Genomic DNA, 24,391 nt, shown 5'->3' on the forward strand with positions numbered 1-24,391 from the left:
GAGAGCGCGCGAGAGCGCGCACATGCGCAATCACAAACGGGCAGAGAGGCAAGCAGGGGGGGTGGCGAAGCAGGCTCCCTGCTGAGCAGAGAGCCTGTGCCACGCTTGATCCCAGTACCCTAAGATCATGACCTAAGCTGAAGGCAGAGGCTTAACTGAGCCTCTGAGTTAAGCCACTCAGGTGCCCCTTTGTGCCCTATTATTTGAGAGATGTTTGTTTGGTTTTTTTTTAATGAAAGGATGTTGAATTTTGTCCAATGTTTTTTCTGCGTCTGTTGAAATAATGGGATTTTTAGATTTTGTTCTATTAACACAGTGTATCATATTGGTTGGTTTGCATATGTTGAACCTTCTTTGTATCCCAGTGATAAATCTTACTGGATCAGGTTATAGGGTGGAAAATACATTGAAAAGATGTGGAGAAATAGTTAAAAGTCATTAAACAGCCCCAGGAGTACCAAAATACACAGCAGTTGTAAAGAATTAGATCTGCATGTACCACTGTTTTGCTTTTGCACCTTTGTCATCAGTTGGCCATTCTCTTGTGGGACTGTTTCTGGGTTCTTTGCTCTGCTCTATGTCTTTCCCTTTTCTAACACTACATTGTCTTGGTTACTGTAGCTACAGAGTTTCTTTTTCAAAATTTCAAAGCTGCTACACTCCTACCATACAGGTTTTAGTATCTGTATATATATGTATACAAAGATCCTGCTGGGATTTTGTAAAGATTACATTAAATCTGTGGATGGGTTTTGAGGAACTAACCTTTTTGCCATGCTGCCTTTCCAGTTACATGGGTCTTGTTTGAGTTCCGTCATTAGTGCTTTATAGTCTGCATAGAGATCCTTGACATATTTTGTTAGATTTAATCCTGATTTGAGGGGAAGCTATTATTAAATTTTTTTAAAACAAGACTTTTTTTTTTTAACTGCTAAGTAAATTTCATATACCTATATCTGTATATATCACATTACTTTGTTCATTAAGGCATTGAAAGACCCTTAGTTTGTTTCTGTATCTTGGATATTGTAAGTAATGCTGCAAACGAAATGGGGATGCAAGTATCTTTTCAAGTTAGTGTTTTTGTTTTCTTCAGATAATACACAGATGGGAGTTGCTGGATTATGTGATAGTTTTTTTGTTTGTTTGTTTGTTTTTTATTAAGAAAACTGCATGCTGTTTCCCACTGTGGCTGCACCAATTTACATTCCCACCAATAGTGAGCAGATGTTCCCTTTTTTCAGTGTTCTTGCCAACATGTTATTTTATTTGCCTTATCATAGCCATTTTGACAGGTATGAAGTGACAGCTCATCGTGGTTTGGATTTGCATTTTCCTGATGATTTGTGACATGGAGAGTCATGTACTTGTTGGCCGTCGTTAAGCCTTTGTATTTATTATCAAGACTGACATTGAGCTTACTGCTTCTAGGAGTTTTATAGTTTTAGGTTCTACATTTAAGTCTTTAATCTACTTTCAGTTAATTTTTGTGAATAGTGTAATATCATTGTCCAGTTTCATTACTCTGCATGTCGCTGTCCTCCTTTCCAAAAACATTGATGTAACAGTGTGTTTTCTGTGGGTGCTTGGGTGGCTCAGTTGGTTAAGCGTCTGGCTATAGCTCAGGTCATGATCCCAGGAACCTGGAATTGAGCCCCATATTGGTCTCCCTGCTTAGCCTCAGCGGGGAGTCTGCTTCTCCCTCTCCTTCTAGCTGCCACTTCCCCTGGTTGTACTCTCTGTCAAATAAATAAATAAATAAAATCTTAAAAACAAAAAAAACAAAACCAGTCTGTATTTCCCAATTGTTTATTTCTAGCTCCTTGATCATAAATTAATTGGCTCTTTATGAGAGGGTTCATTTCTGGGCTCTCTGTTGTGTTCCACTGACCTATATGTGCCTGTTTTTATGTCAATACCATACGATTTGATTACTATACTTCTGCAGTATTGTTTGAAGTTAGGGAGTGTGATATTCCAGATTTGTTGGTTTTTCTCAAGGTTCCTTTGCATATTTGGGATCGTCTGTGGTTTTAGGATTTTAGGATTGCTTATTTCTGTGAAAAACACAGTCGGAATTTTATTGGGGATTGTGTTGAATTTGAAGGTTTGTTTGGATAGTATGCATATTTTACAGTTCTTCCAGCCCATGGACATTGAGTATCTTTCCATTTATTTGTCTTCAATTTATTTCAGCAGTGTCTTATTACAGTTTCAAGTGTACAGTTCTTTCACTTTTTTTTTTTTTAAAGAGGTTATTTATTTGAGGGGGGAAGAGTGAGAAAGTTGGGTTTGATCTCACAATGACCTGAGCCGAAATCAAGAGTCAGATGCTCAACTGAGCCATCCAGGTGCCCTGGTCTTTCACCTTCTTAAATTTCTCTCTAATTGTATTTACTTTGGTGCAGTTGTAGATGGAACTGTTTTCTTAATTTTTCTGATAGTTTATTATTAGTGTATAGAATTAACAGGGTTTTTCTGGTATATTGATTTTATATCCTGCAGCTTTCCTGGATTCTCTATTTTGTTTACAGTCTTTAAGGTCGTCTCTATGTAATATGTCATCTAAAAATAGTGACAGTTTTACTTCTTCCTTTCCAGTCTGGAGGCCTGTTATTTCTTGCCTAGTTGCTCTACATAAGATTTTCAATAATATGTTGAGTAAAAGTGATAAGAGTATTTATTCTCAGTTTTAGTAGGATGTTATTTGTGGGTTTGTAACATACATGCTTTATTTTGTTGAGATACATTTCCTCTATACGCACTTGTCATAAATGTTGAATTTTTAAAAAGTTTTTTCTGCATCTGTTCAGTTGATCATACAATTCTTACCCTGTAAATGAAATTATTTAATTTTCTAATTGTTTATTGCTAGTATATGGAAATATAGTTTTTTCCCACTTAAATCCAAGTATCCCATGAGACTTAAACACAAGTTTTTTATTTTAATTTCCATATTGATAATTACAGTGTTATATTAGTGTCAGGTGTGCAATATAGTGATTCAGCTATTCTGTACGTTACACAGTGCTTATTATCATAATTTTGCTCTTTTATCTCTGTCACCTATTTCACAACCCCCCTCTTCTGCTAACCATCAGTTAGTTCTCCTTAGTTATGACTCTTTTTTTGGTTTGTCTCTCTTTTGTTTTCTCCTTTGCTCATTTGTTTTCTTTCTTAAATTACAGATATGAGTGAAATCATATGGTATTTGTCTTTCTCTGACTTATTTCATTTAGCATTATACTATCTAACTTCATCTATGTTGTTACAAATGGCTAGATACTCTTGTGGCTGAATAGTACCCCATCGTGTGTGTGTGTGTGTGTGTGTGTGTGTGTGTGCACGTGCGCGGGCTAGCACCTGCATACACCACTCTTTATCCATTCATCTATGGATGGACACTTGAGCTGCTCCTATAATTTAGCTGTTGCAAATAATGTTACTAAACAGGGGTACATGTATCTCTTCAAATTAGTGTTTCTGTATTTTGGGGGTAAATACCCAGTAGTGCATTTACTGCATCATATAATAATTCTATTTCTAACTTTTTAAAAAATTTATTTATTAGAGAGTGAGAGAGAACATAAACACGGGAAGGGGTGGAGGGAGAGGGAGAAGCAGACTTCCCACTGAGCAGGGAGCCCGACAGAGAGCACATTCCCAGGACCCTTGACCTGAGCTGAAGGCAGATGCTTAACCAACTGAGTCACTCAGGTGCCCCTCTGTTTTTAACTTTTTGAAGAACCTCCATTTTGTTTTCCATTATTGTTGCACCAGCTTGCATTTTTACCAACAGTGTATGAGGGTTCCTTTTTTCCACATGCTTGCCAAGGCTTACTGTGTCTTGTTTTTTTGATTTTAGCTCTTCTGACAAGTGTGAAGTGATACCTCATTTTGATTTTGACTTGTATTTCTTTGATGATAAATGATGTTGAGCGTCTTTTCATGTGTCCGTTGGCTATCTGTATGTCTTTGGAGAAATGTCTGTTCATGTTGTCTGCCCATTTTTGGATTTTTTGGGGTGGGTTGTTGAATTGTAGGAGTTGATAATTTTCAGTTAATTTTTGTGTGTGGTGCAAGGGAATTGTCTATTTTTATTTTATTATTATTATTACTTTTATTTTTAAGATTTACCCATCCACTTTAAAGAACGGGAGGAGGGGCAGAATGAGAGGGAAAGAGTATCAAGAAGACTGTGCTGAGCATAGACCTCAGTGCAGGGCTGTATTCTCATGACCCTGAATTCATGACCTGAGCTGAAACCAAGAGTTGGACATTTAACTGACTCAGCCACTCAGGAACCCCTAGTTTTATTCTTTTACATGTAGCTAACTGTCCAGTTTTCCTAAGACCATTTGTTAGAAGAAACTGGTTTTTCCCTATTGTGTATTTTTTCCTGCTTCGTTGAGGATTAATTGACTATATAATTGTAGGTTTATTTCTGGGCACTCCATTCTGTTCCATTGATCTATTTGTCCGTTTTTGTACCAGTACCATACTGCTTTGATTGCTGCAGCTTTGTATTATATCTTGAACTCTAGGATTGTAATAGCTCCAGTTTGTTCTTTAAGATTGCTTTGGCTGTTTGGGGTCTTTTGTTGGTCCAGCTAAATTTTAGGATTGTTTGCTGTAGTTCTGTGAAAAATGCTGTTGGTATTTTGGTAGAGGTTGCATTAAATTTGTAAACTGCTTTGGGCAGTACATTTTAACCTTGTTTGTTCTTCCAATTCAAGTGCATGGAATGTCTTTTCGTTTCTTTGTGTCTCTCTAATTTTTTCCTAAGAGTTTTATAGTTTTCAGGGTACAGAAAACTCTGAAGTTCATTCCTTGGTATTTATTTTATTTTATCTTTTTTTTTTTTGGTGCTGTTATAAATGGAATTTTCTTAATTTCTTTCTCTACTGCTTCATTATTGGTGTATAGAAAAGCAATAGATTGGGCGCCTGGGTGGCTCAGTGGTTAAGCCGCTGCCTTTGGCTCAGGTCATGATCTCAGGGTCCTGGGATCGAGTCCCACATCAGGCTCTCTGCTCAGCAGGGAGCCTGCTTCCTCCTCTCTCTCTCTCTCTCTGCCTGCCTCTCTGCCTACTTGTGATTTCTCTCTGTCAAATAAATAAATAAAATCTTAAAAAAAAAAAAAAAAGCAATAGATTTCTGTACATTGATTTTGTATCCTGTGACCTTACTGAATTCATTGAGTAGTTCTGGTCCTTTTTTTGGTGGTCTTTTGCATTTTCTAGATATAGTATCATGTCATCTGCAAATAGTGAAAGTTTTACTTTTCTTTATTTGGATGCATTTTACTTTTTTTTTGTTGTCTAATTGCCGTGGCTAGGACTTCAATACTGTATTGAATAAAAGAGATGAGAGTAGACATCCTTGTATTGTTCCTTAATATTAGCATGGAAGTTCTCAGCTTTTCCCCATTGTGTATGATGTTTGCTGCAGGTTTTTCATGTAAGACCCTTATTATGTTATGTTTTCTTTAAACCTACTTTGTTGAGGTTTCTTACCATGAATGGACATTGTACTTTTTCAGATATCTTTTCTTTATTTATTGGAAAGATCATTTTTTTTAATCCTTTCTCTTATTGATGTGATATATCACACTGATTGATTTGTGAATATTGAACTACTCTTACATCCTGGGAATAAATCCCACCTGATTGTGGTGAATGCTTTTTAAAAAGTTTTTACATGTTTAAAAGATTGTTATTAGAGAGTGAGTGAGCAAACAAGGGGCGGGGCAGTGGGAGGGGGAGACATGCTCACTCCCCGTGGAGCGGAGCGCAGTGTGGGCTTGATCCAGGACCCTGAGATCACCACTGAGCTGAATTCAAGAGTCAGATGCCCAGTCAACTGATTGAGCCCCCTGAATGATTTTTTACATGAGTTGTTCCATTTGGTTTGCTAGTATTTTGTTGAGGATATTTGGATTTATAGTCATGAGAAATACAGACTTGTTTGTTCTCTCTTTTATTTGTGGGGTGGGGGGTCGTTTCTTTTCTCGTTTTGGTATCAGGGTAATGGTGGTCCTGTAGAATGAATTTGGAAGTTTTCCTTTCTCTTCTATTTTTGGGAACAGTTTGAGAAGAGAAGAGAAACTCTTAATAGAAACTCTTCTTTATTTTTAAAATAAATTTACTTATTTGAGAGAGTGAGTGTGTGCGCACATGAGGCAGGGAAAGAGGAACAGAGGGAGAGAGACAAACAGACTCTCTCTTGAGCACAGAGCCTGACGTGGGGCTCCATCCCATGACCGAGATCATGACCTGAGCGGAAATCAAGAGTCAGACGCTCAACCGACTGAGCCACCCAGGTGCCCAGTAAAACTGTTCTTTAAATGTTTGTTAGAATTCACCTAGTTTGAGAAGAAAAGAGAAGAGAAACTCTTAAAAAGAGATACTCTTCTTTTTTTGTTAGAATTCACCTGTGAAGCAGTCTGGTCCTGGACTTTTGTTTGTTGGGAGTTTTTGATTACTGATTCAATTTAATTACTGGTGATTGCTCTGTTCATATTTCTGTTTCTTCCTGCTTCAGTTTTGGTAGTTTATATGTTTCTAGGAATTTGTCCATTTCTTTAGGCTGCCGTATCTATTGGTGTGCGGCTTTTCGTTATCATCTCTTAAAATTGTTTGTATTTCTGTGGAGTTAGTTATTTCTCTCATTTGTGATTTTGTTTATTTGGATCCTTTCTCTTTTTGATAAGTTTGGCTAGGGGTTTATCAATTTTTTTTACAGATTTTATTGATTTATTTGACAGAGATCACAAGTAGGCAGAGAGGCAGGGAGAGAGAGAGGAGGAAGCAGATACCTTCTCAGCAGAGAGCTGCTGAGCAGAGAGCATGATGCGGGGCTCGTCGGTTAAACATCTGACTTTTGGTTTCGGCTCGGGTCATAATCTCCCAGCTTTTGTATTGAGCCCCATGTTGGCTCTGTGTCCAGTGTGGTGTCTGTTTCAGATTCTTTCTTTCTCTCTCTCAGATAAAATATATTTTTTTAAAAGACCATTTTTACTGCATCCCAAAGGTTTTTTGACCATTGAATATTCATTTTTATCTCTTTGCATTTAATTTTTAAAAATTTCTTTGGTTTCCTGGTTGATCCATTCATCGTTCAGTAGCATGTTGTTTAACCTCAGTGTATTTGTGCTCTTTCCAGTGGCTGACTTCCAGTTTCATAGCATTATGGTCAGAAAAGGTGCATGGTTATGACTTAAGTCTTTTTGTTTGTTGAGTCCTGTTTTGTGACCTAATATGTGATCTTTTCTGGAGAATGTCCTGTGTATAGTGGAGAATAATTTGTATTCTGCTGCTTTCAGATGGAATGTTCTGATTATATCTGTTAATTCCATCTGTTCCAGTGTGTTACATAAAGCTATTGTTTCCTTGTTGATTTTCTGTGTAGGTGATCTCTGTCCGTTGATGTAATTGGGGTCTTAAAGTACCCTACTATTATTGTATTACTATTGATTAGTTCCTCTGTTAATAGCTGCCGTATTTATTTGGGTGCTCCCATATTTGGTGCATAAATATTTATGATTGTGTCTTCTTGTTGAGTAGTCCCCTTTATTATGATATAGTACCCTTTTTAATTTCTTGTTGCAGTCTCTGTTTCAAAGTCTTTTTTGTCCAATATAAGTATTAAAACTCCAGTTTTCTTTTGACATCCAATTTCATGATAAATGTTTCTCCATCTCCTTTTTTAAAGAAAATATTTTATTTATTTATTTGAGAGAGGGAGCACAGGGGGGCAGGACAGAGGGAGAGGCAGACTCCCCACTGAACAGGGAGCCAGACTCAGGGCTCAGTCCCAGGACCCTGAGATCATGACCTGAGCCGAAGTCAGACACTTGACCACCTGAGCCACCCAGGCGTGCCTTTATCCCTTAACTTTCAATCTGTACTGGCGTTGGGTCTGAAATGAGTCTCTTGTAGGCAATATATAGATAGGTCTTGTTTTTTTTTTAACCATTCTGACACTGTACATCTTTTGATTAGAGTGTTTAGTCCATTTATATTCAGAGTAGTTATTGATATATATGTTTATTGCCATTTTATTACACCTGTTTTTGTTTCTGGAGATTTTCTTCATTCTTTTTTTTTTTTTTTAATTTAGTTAGTCAACATACAGTACATCATTAGTTTCAGATGTAGAGTTCAGTAATTCGTCAGTTGCATGTAACATACAGTGCTCATCACATCATGTGTCCTCAGTGCCTATCACCCTGGCAACCCTCAGTTTGTTTCTGTAGTTAAGAGTCTCTCAGGGTTTGTCTCCCTCTCTGTATGAAGGTTCCCCTTTCTTCACATCCTCACCAACATCTGTCATTTCCTGACTTGTTCATTTTAGCCGTTTTGGTTGGGGTGAGGTGAGGTGGTATCTCATTGTGGTTTTGATTTGTATTTCCCTGATGCTGAGTAATGTGGAGCATTTTCTCATGTGTCTCTTGGCCATTTGTATGTCCTCTTGGGAAAAATGTGTGCTCACGTCTTCTGCCCATTTCTTGACTGGATTATTTGTGTGTGTGGTTTTTTTGGGTGTTGAGTTTGGTAAGTTCTTATAGGTCTTAGATATCAGCACTTTATCTGATATGTCATTTGCAAATATCTTCTCCCATTCTGTAGGTTGCCCTTTAATTCTGTTGATTTGTTCCCTTTGCTGTGCAGAAGCTTCTTATCTTGATGAAGCCCCAAAAGTTCATTTTTTGGTATTTTATTCCCCTTGACTTTGGAGATGTGTCTAGCAAGAAGTTGCTGCAGCCAAGGTCATAGAGGTCGTAGAGGTTGCTGCCTGTGTTCTCTAGGATTTTGGTGGATTCCAGTCTCAAATTTAGGTCTTTTATCCATTTTGAGTTTATCTTTGTGTATGGTGTAAGAAAATGGCCCAATTTCATTCTTCTACATGTGGCTGTCCAGTTTTCCCAACACCATTTGTTGAAGAGACTGTCCATTTCCCATTGGATATTCTTTTCTGCTTTGTCAAAAATCGATTGACCAGGAGCACCTGGGTGGCTCAGTCGTTAAGTGTCTGCCTTCAGCTCAGGTCAGGATTCCAGGGTCCTGGGATCGAGCCCCGCATCAGGCACCTTGCTCAGCGGGAAGCCTGCTTCTCCCTCTCCCACTCTCCCTGCTTGTGTTCCCTCTCTCACTCTGTCTCTGTCAAATAAATAAACCTTTAAAAAAAAATAAGCTGACCATATAGTTGAGGGTCCATTTCTGGGTACTCTTTCTCTGTTCCTTTCTCATCTTTGTCACTTTTGATCTTTGCACTCAGAGTCCCTTTAATATTTATTGCAGGGCTTGTTTCATGGTTATGAACTTCTTCAGGTTTTGTTTGGGGAACTTCAGTTGTAGAGTTTGTTCTGCCAGTCTTCATGTTGTTTTCTGGGTTATTTATGCTGATATGTTAGCCAGTTGTGTCTCTGGGACAGGGGAACATAGGGTCCTTCTACTCCAGCATCTTCCCAGCTTCCGCCTCTCATGAGACTTTTAAAAACAGCTTTAGTGTCATTGATACAGGTATTTTAAACACACACACACGCTTGATGTTCATGATGTGTATTGTAATGTAGCCATTATCTCATGGTTTCAGGCTCTATAAGCTTGTGAACTTGAGCTGTTTTATACAGAAATATATGGTCATGTTCAATTTTAGTCAAAAGAAAAGTTAAGAATCCAAAACAAAAAAGCCCCAAACCTTAAAGAATGGAGTTCTAATGGGGCAGTATGTGCTTCGCATGAGACAGTACACGGTGCGGTCTCTCAGAGCCAGAATACGAGGGTTTCAAACTAAGGCAGTGCGTGGATTTTCCTCACCGTCGCACCTAAACCATCTGCGCTTCTGAGAGCAGCTGCTGGGGGGGACATGGGTAACGCTGCCACAAGGTGACACAGCTGTGGTCCCGCCGCACTGAGGAGGAGACTGTCTCTCGGCCTTCTCAGGCAGACGGCTTGCTGACGCCAGTGGGTGAGAGGAGTGCCCTGTCTGGAACCCAGGCAGCTCTCGGAGACACCTCGCAGTATGGCTGACCCGTGGACAACAGGGTTTGAGCTGCACAGGTCCACTCTACGTGGACTTTTTATGAAATGATTTTGTAAATGTATTTTAAGATTTCTTAACATTTTTTTTCTAGCTTACTTTATTCTAAGAATGCATTATGTAATACATTTAACATACAAAATATGTGTTAATTGGCTTATTGGTAAGGCTTCTGGTTAAGAGTAGGTGATCAGTAGTTCAGTTTTTGGTGAGTCAAGATATATGTGGATTTTTGGCTGCACAGGGGGTTGGCTCCCTTACCCCAATGTTGTTGAGCTGTACCCCGTGGCAGACTTAGGGAAAAAACGAAAGCTTCCGGGAAAAGGGCATAGCTGTGAAGATCTAGATCCTTTGGCGGATGCAGATCAGGATCACGGGAGAGGTGCTGGTGGGGATCAGAAGTTCACGGATGTGTAGCGTGTAGCAGGCATGTTGAGGGCTCCAGTCCTTGTCTCTGAGTTCCACCCTGTCCTTTACTTGGCACAGCTGTTCCGCGTAGCAGCAGGCTCCGTGCTAAGCCCATAAAGGATGCTAGACAGAAGCCGCAAACGGAAGACTGACTCCTTCCTGTCTTCCATTTCCCACAGCTTCATTCTGACGGCGCTTCTCCACGCTGGCCGGGGTGGTTCTTTCCGAGAGCAGCAGCCAAGCCCAGTCTGCGACTTCCCCAGCACAGGCAGAACCAGGTACACTGTCAGCCCTAACCACTGGCCCCTAGAACTTACTGCCAAGCCCAGAAATGCACACTGGCCAGGTGGCAGCCCTTTTCCATGTGACTGCTGTTGTCACTGAGTGGTGAACGCTCTGTTCCCTCGGCCCAGGGAAATTGCATTTTGTTACCCCCGATTCCATGGAACCTAGCTCTCAGCCTGTGGTCCATGACCAGCAGTGTCACGTCCTCCCGGGAATGTGCTAGAAGTGCAGATATTCTCAGGCTCCACCTGGTCTATTGAGTCAGTAACTCCAATGCCCGATCAGGAATCTGTGCTCCCCAAGCCCTCCTAACACACACTGACATCTGAGAACCACTGCCTTTGAATCAGCTTGCTCTTCTGGTCGCCTCGTTAATGATTCTTTTCACTAAATTCTGTTTAAATAACTGGTGTAGGACACCCTCAGACAGTAGCTTTCTACCAGAATGTTTCAGTATGCGTCAGTACCAATCTTTCTTACACCCTTTGAGAAAAAAGGGAACTTCTCCCATCTCATTCCGCATGGAGTACATTACCTCAGATAACTAGCAAACACGACTATCCCTAAAGATATAGATGCAAAAATCCCAAAATAACAAGAAAAATAATTAGTGCTTTGCATCCAGCATCATATTAAAGAGGTTAAACATGATGAAGTGGGAAATTCATCTTAGTAATTAATGCAAGTGTGGATCAGCCTAAGATCAGTCCATGTAAGACACCAGATTAGCAGAATGAAGAGTAAAGCAGTCATCTGAGTGCAGAAAAAGCCTTTAACAGAATCTAACATCCTTTCCTAATTACAAAATAGGAAACAAACAAACCAAAAACACCCAACAAACCAGGAAGAGAGGGGGAATGTCCCACAACATGATGAAGGGAATCTATGAAAAACCTCCAGCTAGTATCATACTCGGGGGTGAAGAGCTGGAAGATTTCTCCCTGGAATCAGGAGTAAGACAAGGGGGCTTGCTTTAGCCATTGCTCAGCACTGTAAGTTTTAGCCAGAAAATTAGGCAAAAATAACTAAAAAATATCTAAACGGGAAAGGAAGAAACCTCTCTCTGTTTGGAGAGGATGTGATCTAAAATACACTAAAATAAAAAACCCTGATGAATCTACCCAAAAAAAGAACTACTGGTGCCAGGATACACGGTCAACACACTGTAATCAGTTGTATTTTGGCACACTGGCAGCGAACGGTCTGAATAACCAGAAATCCCAGGAGCACGCCTAGAAGAGCTGCAGGACTGCTCAGACAGCAGTGCTGCCCCTGTCAGAATGCCTCCCCGCGCCGGAAGTGGAAAAGCGGACTTTAAATTTCATATGAAACAGACACCGAATCGCCAGAACAGTGTTTAAAGAACACAGCTGGAGGACTCACGCTCATCCCAGAGCTTACTGCTGTGAACCTGGCTGTCGAAGCCATGTGGAGCTGCAGAACAGACCGGCGGGACGGAATTCGCCGCACGCGCGCTTCATTGTTCATCAGAGTTTTGACAGCGCTGCCGACACCTTCAGTGGGGAAAGGATCTCTTCATCAAGTGGTCTTGAGATCACGGAGTAGTCATTCACGTGAAAGAGACTGATACTGAAATCCTACCTCACGTCACGTATAAAAAGTAATTCAAGATGGGTCAAAGATATAGCATAAAACTTGGGAAATGTGGGTGAATTTTTGTGACCTTGTATTTGTAGAGAATTCTTAGATATGGCAGTAAAATTAAAAAGAGAAGTTGGACTTCATCAAAACTAAAACTTTTTAAAAAGATTTTATTTTAGAAAGAGAAGGAGACGGGAGGGGGAGAAAGAGAATCTGGAGCAGACACCCTCCCCCTCGCCCCTGAGTAACGCGACATGGGGCTTCATTTCACAACCCTGAGAGGATGACCTGAGCCAAAACCAAGGTCCAGTGCTCAATTGACTGAGCCACCAAGGCACCCCAAATTAAAACTTTTCAGGGACATCATCAAGTAAGAGAAAAGACAACCCACAGAAGGAGTGAAAATATTCACCAAGAGTCTAGTATCCAGAGTATATGAAGAACTCTTAGAACTCAACAACAGAACATCCCCCCCAAACAACATCCTTATTCAAAAATAGGTAATGGACTTGGATAGACATTTCTCCAAAGATTATATACATCTGGCCAACAACACATGAAAAGATGCTCAACGTAACTAGTCATCAGGGAAATGGAGATCCAACCACTATGAGGTACCACTTTAAAACAACCTGAATATCTATACATGACAAAACAGAGAACAAGTGCTGGTAAGGATATGGAGAAACTGAAGCCTCCTACATTACTGATGGGAACCTAAAATGTGCAGCTGCCATGAGAAAGACTTTGGTGGTTCCTGAAATGGTTCAACAGAGTTACCATATACACCAGCAATTACAGTCTGTCACATACCTAAGAACTGAAAGCACGTTCACGTAAAACTCGGACAAGATCGTCATACTAGCATTGTTCATAGTAGCTGAAAAATGGAAACAAGCTAAGTATCCATTTGCATTTGATTGATACAGTGAACAAAAGAAATGTGGTGCACACCGAGGACAGAACCTTCATCATCCTGAAAGAGGAGTGGGATGTGACACGCGCTTCAGCGTGGATGGATCTTGAAAACAGGCTGCGTTTAAGAAGCTAGACACAAAAGGTCACACATAATTGTATTTCATTTATATGAAATGTCCCAAATAGGCAAATCCATAGAGACAGAAAATGTATTACTGGTTGCCAGGTAATGGGGTAAGGAGAATTGGTAGTGACTGGTATTGGATATGGGGTTTCTTTTTCGGGATGAGGGGAATGCTTGAGAGATAGCCCTAACAGCTGTGCAACCTTGTGAATACATTAAAAACCACTGAACTGTAAATGTGCTTAAAATGACCAGATTTTTATCCCAGTTTGACATTTGTAATACTGGGTTAGAGAAACTGTAATTTTGGTAAGCAGGAGTAAGGATGTTATGAGAGCATTCTTTAAAAATTGTAGCAAAATACATGTAACGTTAAGTTGACATTTTTTCCAGTTCAGTGGCACTGAGTACATTCAAACCTTCAGGCGACCATCCTCACCACGTCCATCTTGCAAAACCGAAACTCTCCCCAGTCTGGCATCCGCTGTTCTACTTTCTGTCTGTCTGAATTTGACTAAAGTGGAACCCCACTGTGTATGTCCTTTGTGACTGGCTTACTTCACTCAGCACGTCTTCAGTGCGCATCCATGTTGTGGCGTGAGTCCGAATTTGCTTCCTTTCATAGCCGAGGACTTCATTGTATCCAAATGCCACATTTCCTCTATCTGTGCATTCAACAGCGAACATTCGGGTTGCTTCCACTTTTTGACTGTTGTGAATAATGCCAATCAATGGGTGTACAAATTTGTGTCCCTTTTAAAAATTTTTTCCCTTTTAAAATTTTTAAATTAAAAAGGTATGGTTTGTTTTTGAAGGGAGACTTCTAAAAATCAAAAATTTTTTGAAAATATACCCCCTTTTTGCATTAGCTTAAAGATTAAGAATGTAGTTGAAACCAACCCAGAAGAGAACCCAAATATCAATGGTAACTGTTTCCTTCAAAGAAACATAAAAGACATAAAAGTATCCATTGCAAATTTATTATGCATTAGGAAGCTTAACTTAAAAACCAACAGCATAGTAAAAAGATATGTTATCTCTGTTCATAGCAGAACAGGTTTCAAAATATATTTTCTTTTAAATGTATTCAGTCAGTACACAATCCTTTTATAAAAGTTGTATATATATTTTTCTTTCAACACCTTCATTACATTTATAAATACAAGATTTACACAGCACCCCATCAAAAAAAAATTTAAAACTCCTTACAAATATCTACATATATATTTCATACCTATAAAACTTTCAGGGGAGTGCTCTGTTAAAGTGGGTGGGCCCTAGGTCATGGTCCATTTACTGGTGCAGCAAAATACATATAAATCTGTAAAGGTTTCTGTCCATAAAACATCTCGAAAAATTTGCAAGACACTTGTTAAACTGAGCTTCTTAGACCACCATATTTTAGAAAAGAATCTGATGTGCATATTCCCATGAAATTCAAAAGTCAGACAAAGAGATGGAAATCAAGACCTGACTGCGAAACAGGCGCGTACAGCAGAGCAGTTAAGGCAGGAGTGAGATGAACGAGGAAACGGAGAAGACGCGACGCAGCAGGGAGAGAGACGGCGGTCACGTGTCCGTGAGCCTGAACTTGGAGCTACACCCCGCTGGTATCCAGCCACTGATTCTCGTTCTCACGGAGGAGTATTTCTCTCACTGAAAACTTTCTCAGAAACTCCCTTCAAATTGTGTGTTGCCACCAGAGTACTTGCTGTGTGTTTTTCTTCCATAAAATCACCTTGGATCTGACCAAAACACCAGGGTTAGCGGTCTGAGTTGCTAGTTCTTCATAATTTAAATTTTAAAGAAAATCTCCCTTTATCTAATAAAGGTTATCACTGATCAGTACTAATGTAGAGAGGAGGAGAGTAAGACTCGCGTTTTCGTTGCCCTTTGAACAAAGGCAGTAGATCCCTGACACTGAGTGACTTCGAGCAGCCACTCGGAAACACCGTGGGCTGAGCGGGCACAGACCAGAGAAGCAAGGAAGGAGGGAGAGAAGGAAGGAAGGAACCCAGCAGGGACTTGGTAGCTCGGATCCTGCCGGAGACGGCAGGCCACCCCCAGGCCGCGCCTTCCGCTGACAGGGGAAAGCGGAGCTGGCGCGCTCTGCCTCCAGAGTTACCAAGGAAAGCCATCCCCCCACGGTAAGAAATCTTTCTCATTCAGTTTCCAAGTGTGGATTCCAGATGACTTTGAAGATCGCAGAATTTGCAGGAAAGTACTTTAGATCTTGCTCTAATATACCACAAAGAGAAGAAAAGGAACAGAAGTGGGGCGGGCGGCAGAGGGACGGAGAGGGTCACTCCTCAGACCCGTCCCTGAGGACGCCGCGAGCATCGCCTCTCCGGCACCACGGAGTCTCCGTGCGGTACGGTCCCCCCTTCTGCCAAGTTCACAGCTCCGTGCACTGATTCCCAGCCTCCTCGAAGGACGAGAGCTCCCAGATGCTGCTGTCTTGCAGCAGTGGCTCGATGTCCTCGGCACTGCCCCGCCCGGGGGGGCTCATCAGGCTGCCGCTGATGCTGTTGCTGTGTTTTTGGGTTCCACTGCCTTTGCGGTACTCAGGGATGAATAAGGCAACCAGGAAGGACATAAAAACTATACACGCCCCAAACAAGAACGGGGGGCCTGGGATGGCGGCTCCCTGAGGGCAGGGGAGACAGACAGACAGAGATAGAGCGTTTGGTTAGTCTTCAATCCAAAATTAGCCCTGGCCTCCCCCAAACCATCAAAAAGTAAATCATTTTCTCATAAGCAAATGTATTAAGGCTCAGGGCAAATCCCGAGAGGGCCCGTGTTTAGAACGTGACAGCGGGCAACTAACCATTGTTCTTCGCACCATTTCTCAACAGCTTTGAAGTGGCAGCTGCGGGGCTCCAAGTCCCACCCAGGACCTCCCCGCACGCGCTCTGTCCGTGAACACTACGGACCGTTTGACACAGGAATGTCCACTGCAGGAACGAGCGAGGAAATTCACAGAAGCAGCACTCGAGCTCAACTCCTGGCAAGGGTTAGGTCATTCTGCATTTGACTCGGCCTCGGTGGCCTTCACCAGAGGGCAGCATTCTGATCAGAGTACTTGTGTAGGTAAAAATCGACTCTGAACAAAATTAAGACCCAGCTTTTGGGGAAGATACTACATCACTGAACTGATCCTTCCTTGATCTCGGGAAGCACTGAGCCTAGCACACACAACAGAAACGCTGTGCGAACAAGAACATTCTCCAAATTCAAGTTCAGATTTTGCTACCATCAGACATAATGGTTATAAAACTAGACTTATCACCAAATTACCTGCAGGGCAGCATTGTCAGAACTCAGTTCCGGTTCCAACTCAGTCAGTTCCACGTGGAACATGTAGAATATGAAGCCGTACAGTGCTGGGCCGAGGCCGTTACACAACCCTCTTATTCCAGTTATGATCCCCTGGGCAACTCCTGCATCAGAACGAAGAGAAGGGAGCACGTCTTCTCATAAAAGTATCTCAAGATTAGGGACTTCGCCCATCATAGTGTCATTTGGTGCACAAATGTGTTACTGTTTTTACTATGTCCTTTAATGTCCTCTCTGCCCTAAGATCTATATGGAGATGAAATGACCGTGATGTTTGTGAAATCTCTTTTGGGGCTGAATTCTCCCCATAACAGCTAGATCCTTCCTATAAATGCGGAATAATAAATAAAAAAAAAAAACGTTAATATTCTTCATTTATAGGCAATTTCCACTTTTGAGATTGATATTTTTCCTCCTTTACTCATCTGACAGTCCTTTTACAGCAAAAATCTGCCCTTTGTCGCCTGGAGCCCTGTGTGTGAGTCCACGGCAGTCCTCAAGTTGTGTACTCCCGGCACGTGCACACAGACTCTGCTGCTCATGGTGACCTGCGCTGAAAAATCCCAGAAGTGCCAACTTCTAGATATCTCTGGTTTCTAAAGCAGATACAATATTAGCTTGATTCATGAAAATGGATGTTTCCGTAAGTCAAACTGTTCAAATAGGATTCAACTTAATATGTTCCAGTAATGTTGTACACTGACATTTAGGAACATCTGCATTAAAACACAGAAGCATAGTAACAGCCCAAGAGAATTCATGTCATGAAAGACCAGATGGTACCGTCACACATGACGGCAGTGCCCCCCATCCCCAGCGGGCTGGCTTCTTCTGACGTAACACGCCCCAAGGGCATAGCCAAGGGAATTCGCAGAGTGTCACACAGATTCTATAGTCTTCAAGTGACACTTTAAACATGGTCATTGAGTAAGATGACTAATTTTTGATGTGGAAAAGTAGTTCAATGAATTAGTCTTTCCATCTAGTTCTTTATTAAAACTTTTTAAAGAACTCTAATGCATTTAAAAGGTTTTCCTTATAAAATTTACTACTTCCTGACTACTTAGGTGAACCATTAACAGATGGAGTAGGAAAGGATTAATTTTTTTTTAACATTTATTTATTTATTTGACAGACAAAAATCACAAGGAGGCAGAGAGGCAGGCAGAGAGAGAGGAGGAAGCAGGCTCCCTGCTGAGCAGAGAGCCCAATGCGGGCCTCTATCCCAGGACCCTGGGATCATGACCCGAGCTGAAGGCTTTAACCCACTGAGCCACCCAGGCGCCCCGGAATTCTGGCAGCAGGAACTGCCTGATAGAAGCCAGAGGTTCTAGAAGGATGAAGAGTCTAGATGGTAGAGGGCTATTCTCCACATGGTTGTCTCCATTTTAATTGTGCTTCTCACTGTGCATTTAACAGTAAGTACACATATTTACCCCCTCAAAAAAATCATTTCCTAATTTAACCTAATGAACCTTGTTTTGAATTTAAAGAAATGTTGGTGATTATGGTGCGTAAATAAAGAACTCCTTGTTTACTGTCCAGTCTGTCATCATTTGACATCTTTAAAATGATCAGTTCATTCTGGTGGTCACACACACACGCGGACTCCAAACTGACAGGAGAAAATGGATAGTTCTTTGGGGGCGGGGACAGTTCTATTTCTCATCCTTAGTATTCTTAACCGCGTAGTCCAGATTTAAGGAATGTAGGATCAAAGCAGGAGGAAAAAAAAAGGAACGATTGCCAAGAAGGGACCACATGGCTGTCACCTGCTCTGTGACATGGAGAGAGGCTCGGAGCCTCTCTTACTTAAGGTATAAGCTGAACGAGGGAAACCGCAGAGCACAGTGACCTCACCTTGCTTATCGGACTCTGCATTCCGAGAGACAAGGGCGCTGACCGCTGGAAACGTGATGCTGGACATGGCGGCCACCGTCCCCGCGGCCCACATCATCCTGCAACGACAAGAGCGGCTGCGTCGGGCGGCAGGCCAGCCCCGGGGAGCGTGCACTGTGCAGGCGGGCAAAATGGTCTCTGTTAGGTTGTATTTATTTTTCCCTCTTTAAGAAAAGATGGAATTTTTTTTTAAACCTGGAATGTCCTACATCATACTGTTAATAGTGATTACTTCACAGCCGGGAAGATTTCACTACCTGATGTTCCCTCCCTCGAGATCTGTTCTTCCTCGTTGTTTGCCCATTACCATCTTTAAATGTGTAAGTTCAGTGAAGTTCAGAAAGATTTGTTTCTATAAATACCACATCTTCCTCGGTGATATTCCACTTTTCTGTCTGTAATTCTCACCTTCACACTGCCCTTGGGCTGCTGGGTTTGCTACCCCTCAAGCAAGTGTCACGTGCCACCAACGGAAACAACAGAGACCTGAAGTTCAGGGTCACTATGAAAGAAACTGAAGTATAAAGTACGAGTGTGAGCAAAGTGAGGTCCTAATGGGGCCGAAAACCTGTCTGGCCAGATCTCCTTGGGGAGGCCAATGTACACATCCTTACTGAAGAGAAAAAACTCTGCAGGTCAGCAAAATCTTTTAAACATAGCACAAGTCTGACCAAATCAGCTACTGAAGTACCAAAATTCCCGTGACTAGAATCTTCAAGAACAAGAAGAATCAACCACTGAACCACTGAGCACATTTCTAGCTCCTTTTACGTTATGTCATCAATTTATAGGAGTAAAGCGAGGATCAACTCTCGTACATAAACCCAAAACAGAAAATCAGGTCTTCGGTAAGCAGGTGCATACGTTTCTTACTCCTGAGGGCTTATTCTGAACTTCCTGTCTGTGGGCATCTAATATGTGGGCATAGTAACGGCCTCAGGGCACACATGGTTTTGGAGGAGATCTTAGTGTTCATCTCAGATGTTCTAGGTTATAAAGGTTATGTCACTACCCAGAGTCACTCAGTTAATTACAGCAGTGAACCCCACTATAACCAGTTGTTTTTCCTTGCCGCCTTGTGGACTATGCGAGGTCACTAAAAATTGACAAATGTGTTTAAAAAGTACATATCCAGTGCTATGAAGTGTGTAAACCTGGCGATTCACAGTCCTGTACCCCTGGGGATAAAAATATATGTTTATAAAAAATTAAATTAAAAAAAAGAAAAGCAGGGGGAAAAAAAAGTACACATCCAACTAAATGAGAACTTCACTGTTGAGGCAAAGGCAATCTTAACAAATAATGCGAGATTACTTAGCTCCATCCTTCTGCAAATTCAGTCTAAACCCCCTTTTTGAAATGCCGAGTACACCGCCAGCAGAACAATCGCTGCTTCCCTCCCGTCACATTCAGCCAACTCGAGTTCCTCTACAAGATGCTTCTATTAGTTTATGAGGATCGAAAGGAGAGGCTTACCAGGCCTGAGATCCAAAACCATACCAGGCTAACTGGAACATCTGGAAGCCCAAGCCCAGGAGGACAGTGTTCTTATTCCCTAATGATCTCATCAAGATGGTAAGAAAGACGGTCTGTAAGAACAAAGAGGATAATCCTGTGAAGCCATGCGTCACGGCTCTGATGCCAGCTTGACGGGGGCCCATTCTCCGTGACCAGCGGGGCCGCTACGGGTGCGCAGCCTGGCCCGAGTGTGGGGAAGCTGCGCGGTACTGACGGAACTCGAGTTGAGCTGTGGGGGCTCTGAGCCTTCAGCCCCTCACCAAAGCCGGTTTATCTAAAGCTTTGCTAGCACTTTCCAGAAGGTCATGATAGCTGTCCACCAATTATCATGATTGAGAAGGACAGGACTTGGACTCCTTGGAGAAACGCCAGTCACTTCACCACCAGAAGAGCGAACCCCGACTGGACGCGTTACAGAATACGCGGGATTCCGCGGGAAGTTAACAGCGTCAGAAAGCTGGACTAAGGCAAATCTGACTTTAACAAATACATGCTCTACTAAAAACGACTAGCTCAGACTGTTTGTAAAGGCAGAGGATGAAGGAGGAGGCGGGACTAACTCAATAGCCAGAGTTGCTATAAATACAAACCAGAATCATGAGCAACTTGCGAGTTCAACATAATTTACATTCACTGACAGAACAGGCTTTTTTCCCCCCTTACTGTAGTCCTTTAAGCCTTGTCAGCTCTAATGTTTGGGCAACACAGTTTCACAGCCTTCTGGTCTCTCCTTGAAGAGCACTCTGCTGGCCCCCACGCTGTAACGCCGCATGAAGCCATTTCAGGGAATGACCTCTAGGCACTTCCCCGGGATACTGTGATCACACCCAGGCATGTCAGTGAGTTCACTGAATGGTCATATATCCTGCCTTTTGCGGTCCTTTACTTATAATAGTAGATGGGGAAATTTGAATGTTTACTCATTTCATATATTCTAATGCACTCATTTACCACAGCTCTTCAGTCCTGGGGATAGCAGAGTTTGGAAGAAATTAACTGATTTCATTTTTGTTTTCCTGCTACTAAACTTTCCTCATTAACCAAAAAAGTGTTTCTATATTTTAAGCTTATTTTGCAGTATCTGGAGTTAGATGATTGGTGGTTGTAAAAGCAAGATGTTACTTGCTGAATTGACTAGTAGAGGTAACAGATATCCTAAAAACTAATGAAAAGTTGTATTAAATTCCTCCTAAATTAAAATTTCAACATCCTATTAACAATGATGGTTCTGGGGTACCTGGATGGCTCAACTAGTTGGTTGAGCATCCTACTTTTCTTCCCCTTTTTTTTAAGATTTTTATTTATTTATTTATTTATTTGACAGAGAGAGAGAGAAAGAGAGGTCATAGGCAGGCAGGCAGAGAGAGAGGGGGAAGTAGGTTCCCTGCTGAGCAGAGAGCCCGACGTGGGGCTTGATCCCAGGCATCATGACCTGAGCCAAAGGCAGAGGCTTAACCCACTGAGCCACCCAGGCGCCCCAGAGCATCCGCCTCTTGATTTCAGCTCAGGTCATCATCTCGAGGATCGTGAGATTGAGCCCCGTGTCGGGCTCTCTGCTGTATGGAGCCTGCTCCAGACTCACTCTGCCTCTACACACCCCCCGCAACCCACCATGCCTCTCCAGAAAAAAAAAGATGGTTCTGTAGACTGTATCGGTGCCTGTTGACTGGGGCTGATGTTGTACCACAGATACAAGAGATGTTAGCATGGCAGGGGAGGAGGGGGTTAATGACAGAGGCTGTAGGGGCTCCCCACGAACATTTCTTTGCAGGTTCCTGTAAAATCCAGTTACTTCCAGATAAATATGATAAAGAAAAAATGGCTGAAATGACACTCACCTGAGCCACAATAGACAGAATGCCTACCATAGCTATGAATGCTGCAATCTTGACAGATCCAAAACCTATGACCTGTGGAAAAGGAAAGGAAACACTTTTGTAATGCCGATACTATAAAAATAATATGAGACAAATATACTATCATCAAACACTAGAGAGAACATGAAGAAAATGATCTGACTTTTGGTTCTCCCAACAGAGAATCTTCTCAGTAGCCAAGTCAGTGGCTCGCAACCTTGGCTGCCCGTTTAAATCCCGTGGGCAACAGGAGGAGGAGGAGGGCGGGCAATGAATGCTGTGACCCATCTGAGACCAGTTAAGTCAGACTCTCTGGGCCCAGGCACAGGCATGTTTTAAAAAGCTTCCATGGTGATTCTAGAAGCAATTAAAGTGAGCTGGCAATAATTTCTAAGCCTCTTAACCTTAACAGAAGCTCTGACAGGCCTAAAACTTTAGGTTTTAAATACCAAGTTTTAAAATTGTCAAATATTTTTGCCCTCTACTGAAATCCCGTAAAAATCAGGAAAAGGAATTAATTATTTTATGCGTTCTATTATTTAATAAATGATTGTCTTGCTTCCAGTCACACAACTAGGTAATAAAAGAGTTAGAATCTCAGGTTCCCCGGTCAGTGCTGCCAACAAGCAAAGGCCTATTACTCACTAATTAAATGCAACTAAAAAAAAAAAAAAAAAAAAAACTGGAACCTGGAAAAAACTGGAACCTGGAAAGTAGCCTTATTCAGGGATTATTTCTCAGCCTGTATTTATAAATCTAAGTATAAACATACATTGAAAGCAACTTTATCAAGACAGGACTTAAGTATCCTACAGTTTCCCCATCAGAAGTGTACAATTCAGTGGCCTGAGAATACTCCGAGCACTGGCCGGCCGTCACCAGCGTCCGCTGCAGGAGACGTCCTCAGTCCTCCTGCCACATCGGGGGTCCCATTCCCTCCGCCTGTCCCTCTGTCCAGCCAGTGATACACTTCCTGTCTCTGGGTTTGTTTTTTCTGAGACTTTCATGTAGAAGAAATCGAGCCACATGTGGCCCTGCTAGCTCTGCGTTAGCACAGTGTTTTCCCAGGGCGTCCACGCTGCCGCAGGGACAGCGCGTTACTGCTTCCCACCGCCGGCCGTAACCGCCCGCCGTGCAGATACGCCACCATCTGTCAATACATTCCATCAACTATTTCTGCTTTTTGGCTATTATAAATATTTGTATAAAAGCTTCTCCATAGACCTACGTTTTCATTTCTCTTGACTACATACGTAGGAACAGTCTCGCTGGAAACCCTACGTTGAATAGCTTGAGGGACCGCCAGACTCTTCCACCCCATCGCACGTTCCCACCCCTGCGGGAGTCTGCGTTTCCCCGAACCTTCCGTGTGTCGGACTGCAGCAGGTGTGAAGCGGTATCTCGTTTTGATTTGCACTTCTTTGGTGGCTAATGTTAAGCATCTTTTCATGTCCTTATTCGCCATTTATGAATCTTCCTTGGACAGGTATCTATTCAATCTTTTCTTGAAATTTTTCAATTGGGTTGTCCTTTTATTCATTTATAAAAGTTAATACTTGATACAGGTTCCTTATCAGATATATGATTTAGAAATACCTAATGCAGTTTTAACTCGCGTGTGTGTGAACTGCTCTTAAAAGCACACACAAATACAAAGTAACAGAAAATGATTCTGATTTACTGTTCAGTGCTGGTGGTAGTGACATAAGCAATTTGTATAGAAAGAAAGGGTAGAAAAAAAAATAACTCTAATTGTTTTTCTGAAGGAATGAGAAGATTTTTCACATCCTTAACCATTTTTCCTACATTTAAATGCAGTTAATTTAATGCATAATTTAATTAGAAATTCAGATTAATTTTCTACATTAAACATGCTATTTCAGCAGTCCTCCCACTAAATCTCTAGCATCTGCCCACTCAGAATGAACAAACTGAAAAGAACTGGTTGAAAAACAGTTTTCCTTATATGCCACCATATAAAAAAATAGTCTCACATTTTCAGGAAAACTGTGAGAATGGTGAATTTAACAAGTTTCAATGTAAAATATCTCCAAAAGTAGAGGAATTTATCTTCGGAGGAGGCCTGCTCTGCCATGTGGAGGGAGCGCCTAGAAGGGCTTCCAGGGAAATCAGTGCCGACCAGGGCAGGATTGCTAATGGAAGGCAACACCTGTCTGCACAATCCCAGAGAACTGAAATAAAAAACATTTGGAAAGGGAGCTTGTTTTTAAATTGCCTTAAGTCAACTGCCTTTTTGGGAGACAAGGGAGAGCTTCTCTTTTAAAGAGAAAAAGATCAGGGAGGGATTAGTTTGATTCTTGCTTGTGAGGCCCCTTGGCGTCTACAGCAGCGCTGAGCTACATGGCCTCTACTGAAGATGGCCCAGGTCAGGTCAGGTCAGA

The 24,391-nt window shown here is 41.8% G+C and overlaps 2 protein-coding genes across 8 annotated transcripts in view; one reads left to right on the plus strand and one right to left on the minus strand.

The window, feature by feature from the left end:
- LOC309845894 (uncharacterized protein) overlaps positions 1-18,258 on the plus strand; it is a 54,709-nt gene extending 36,451 nt beyond the window's left edge. For 3 of the 4 annotated variants that reach the window (XR_014301576.1, XM_082694347.1, XM_082694348.1), the window contains 2 exons: positions 10,631-10,729; positions 16,236-18,258. Coding sequence is in view for 2 of the 4 variants with exons in the window: in XM_082694347.1 (XP_082550473.1) it covers positions 10,631-10,729; positions 16,236-16,302 (166 nt within the window). In the remaining 2 variants the exon portion in view is untranslated. Of the gene's footprint in view, positions 1-10,630; positions 10,730-11,931; positions 14,726-16,235 lie in introns of those variants that run through there. The other variant, XR_014301577.1, reaches the window with a different exon arrangement.
- The window catches only part of MFSD14B (major facilitator superfamily domain containing 14B), a 77,969-nt gene continuing 67,916 nt past the window's right edge, over positions 14,339-24,391 (minus strand). For all 4 annotated transcript variants that reach the window (XM_082694309.1, XM_082694311.1, XM_082694310.1 and 1 more), the window contains 5 exons: positions 21,972-22,043; positions 20,092-20,204; positions 18,577-18,674; positions 16,678-16,820; positions 14,339-16,027 (listed from right to left, as the gene is read on the minus strand). In XM_082694309.1, coding sequence (XP_082550435.1) covers positions 15,776-16,027; positions 16,678-16,820; positions 18,577-18,674; positions 20,092-20,204; positions 21,972-22,043 — 678 coding nt within the window. In that variant the 3' untranslated portion in view covers positions 14,339-15,775. The remainder of the gene's footprint in view (positions 16,028-16,677; positions 16,821-18,576; positions 18,675-20,091; positions 20,205-21,971; positions 22,044-24,391) is intronic.

This window comes from Mustela nivalis, assembly GCF_964662115.1.
Source record: "Mustela nivalis genome assembly, chromosome: 13".
Lineage (NCBI taxonomy): Eukaryota > Metazoa > Chordata > Mammalia > Carnivora > Mustelidae > Mustela > Mustela nivalis.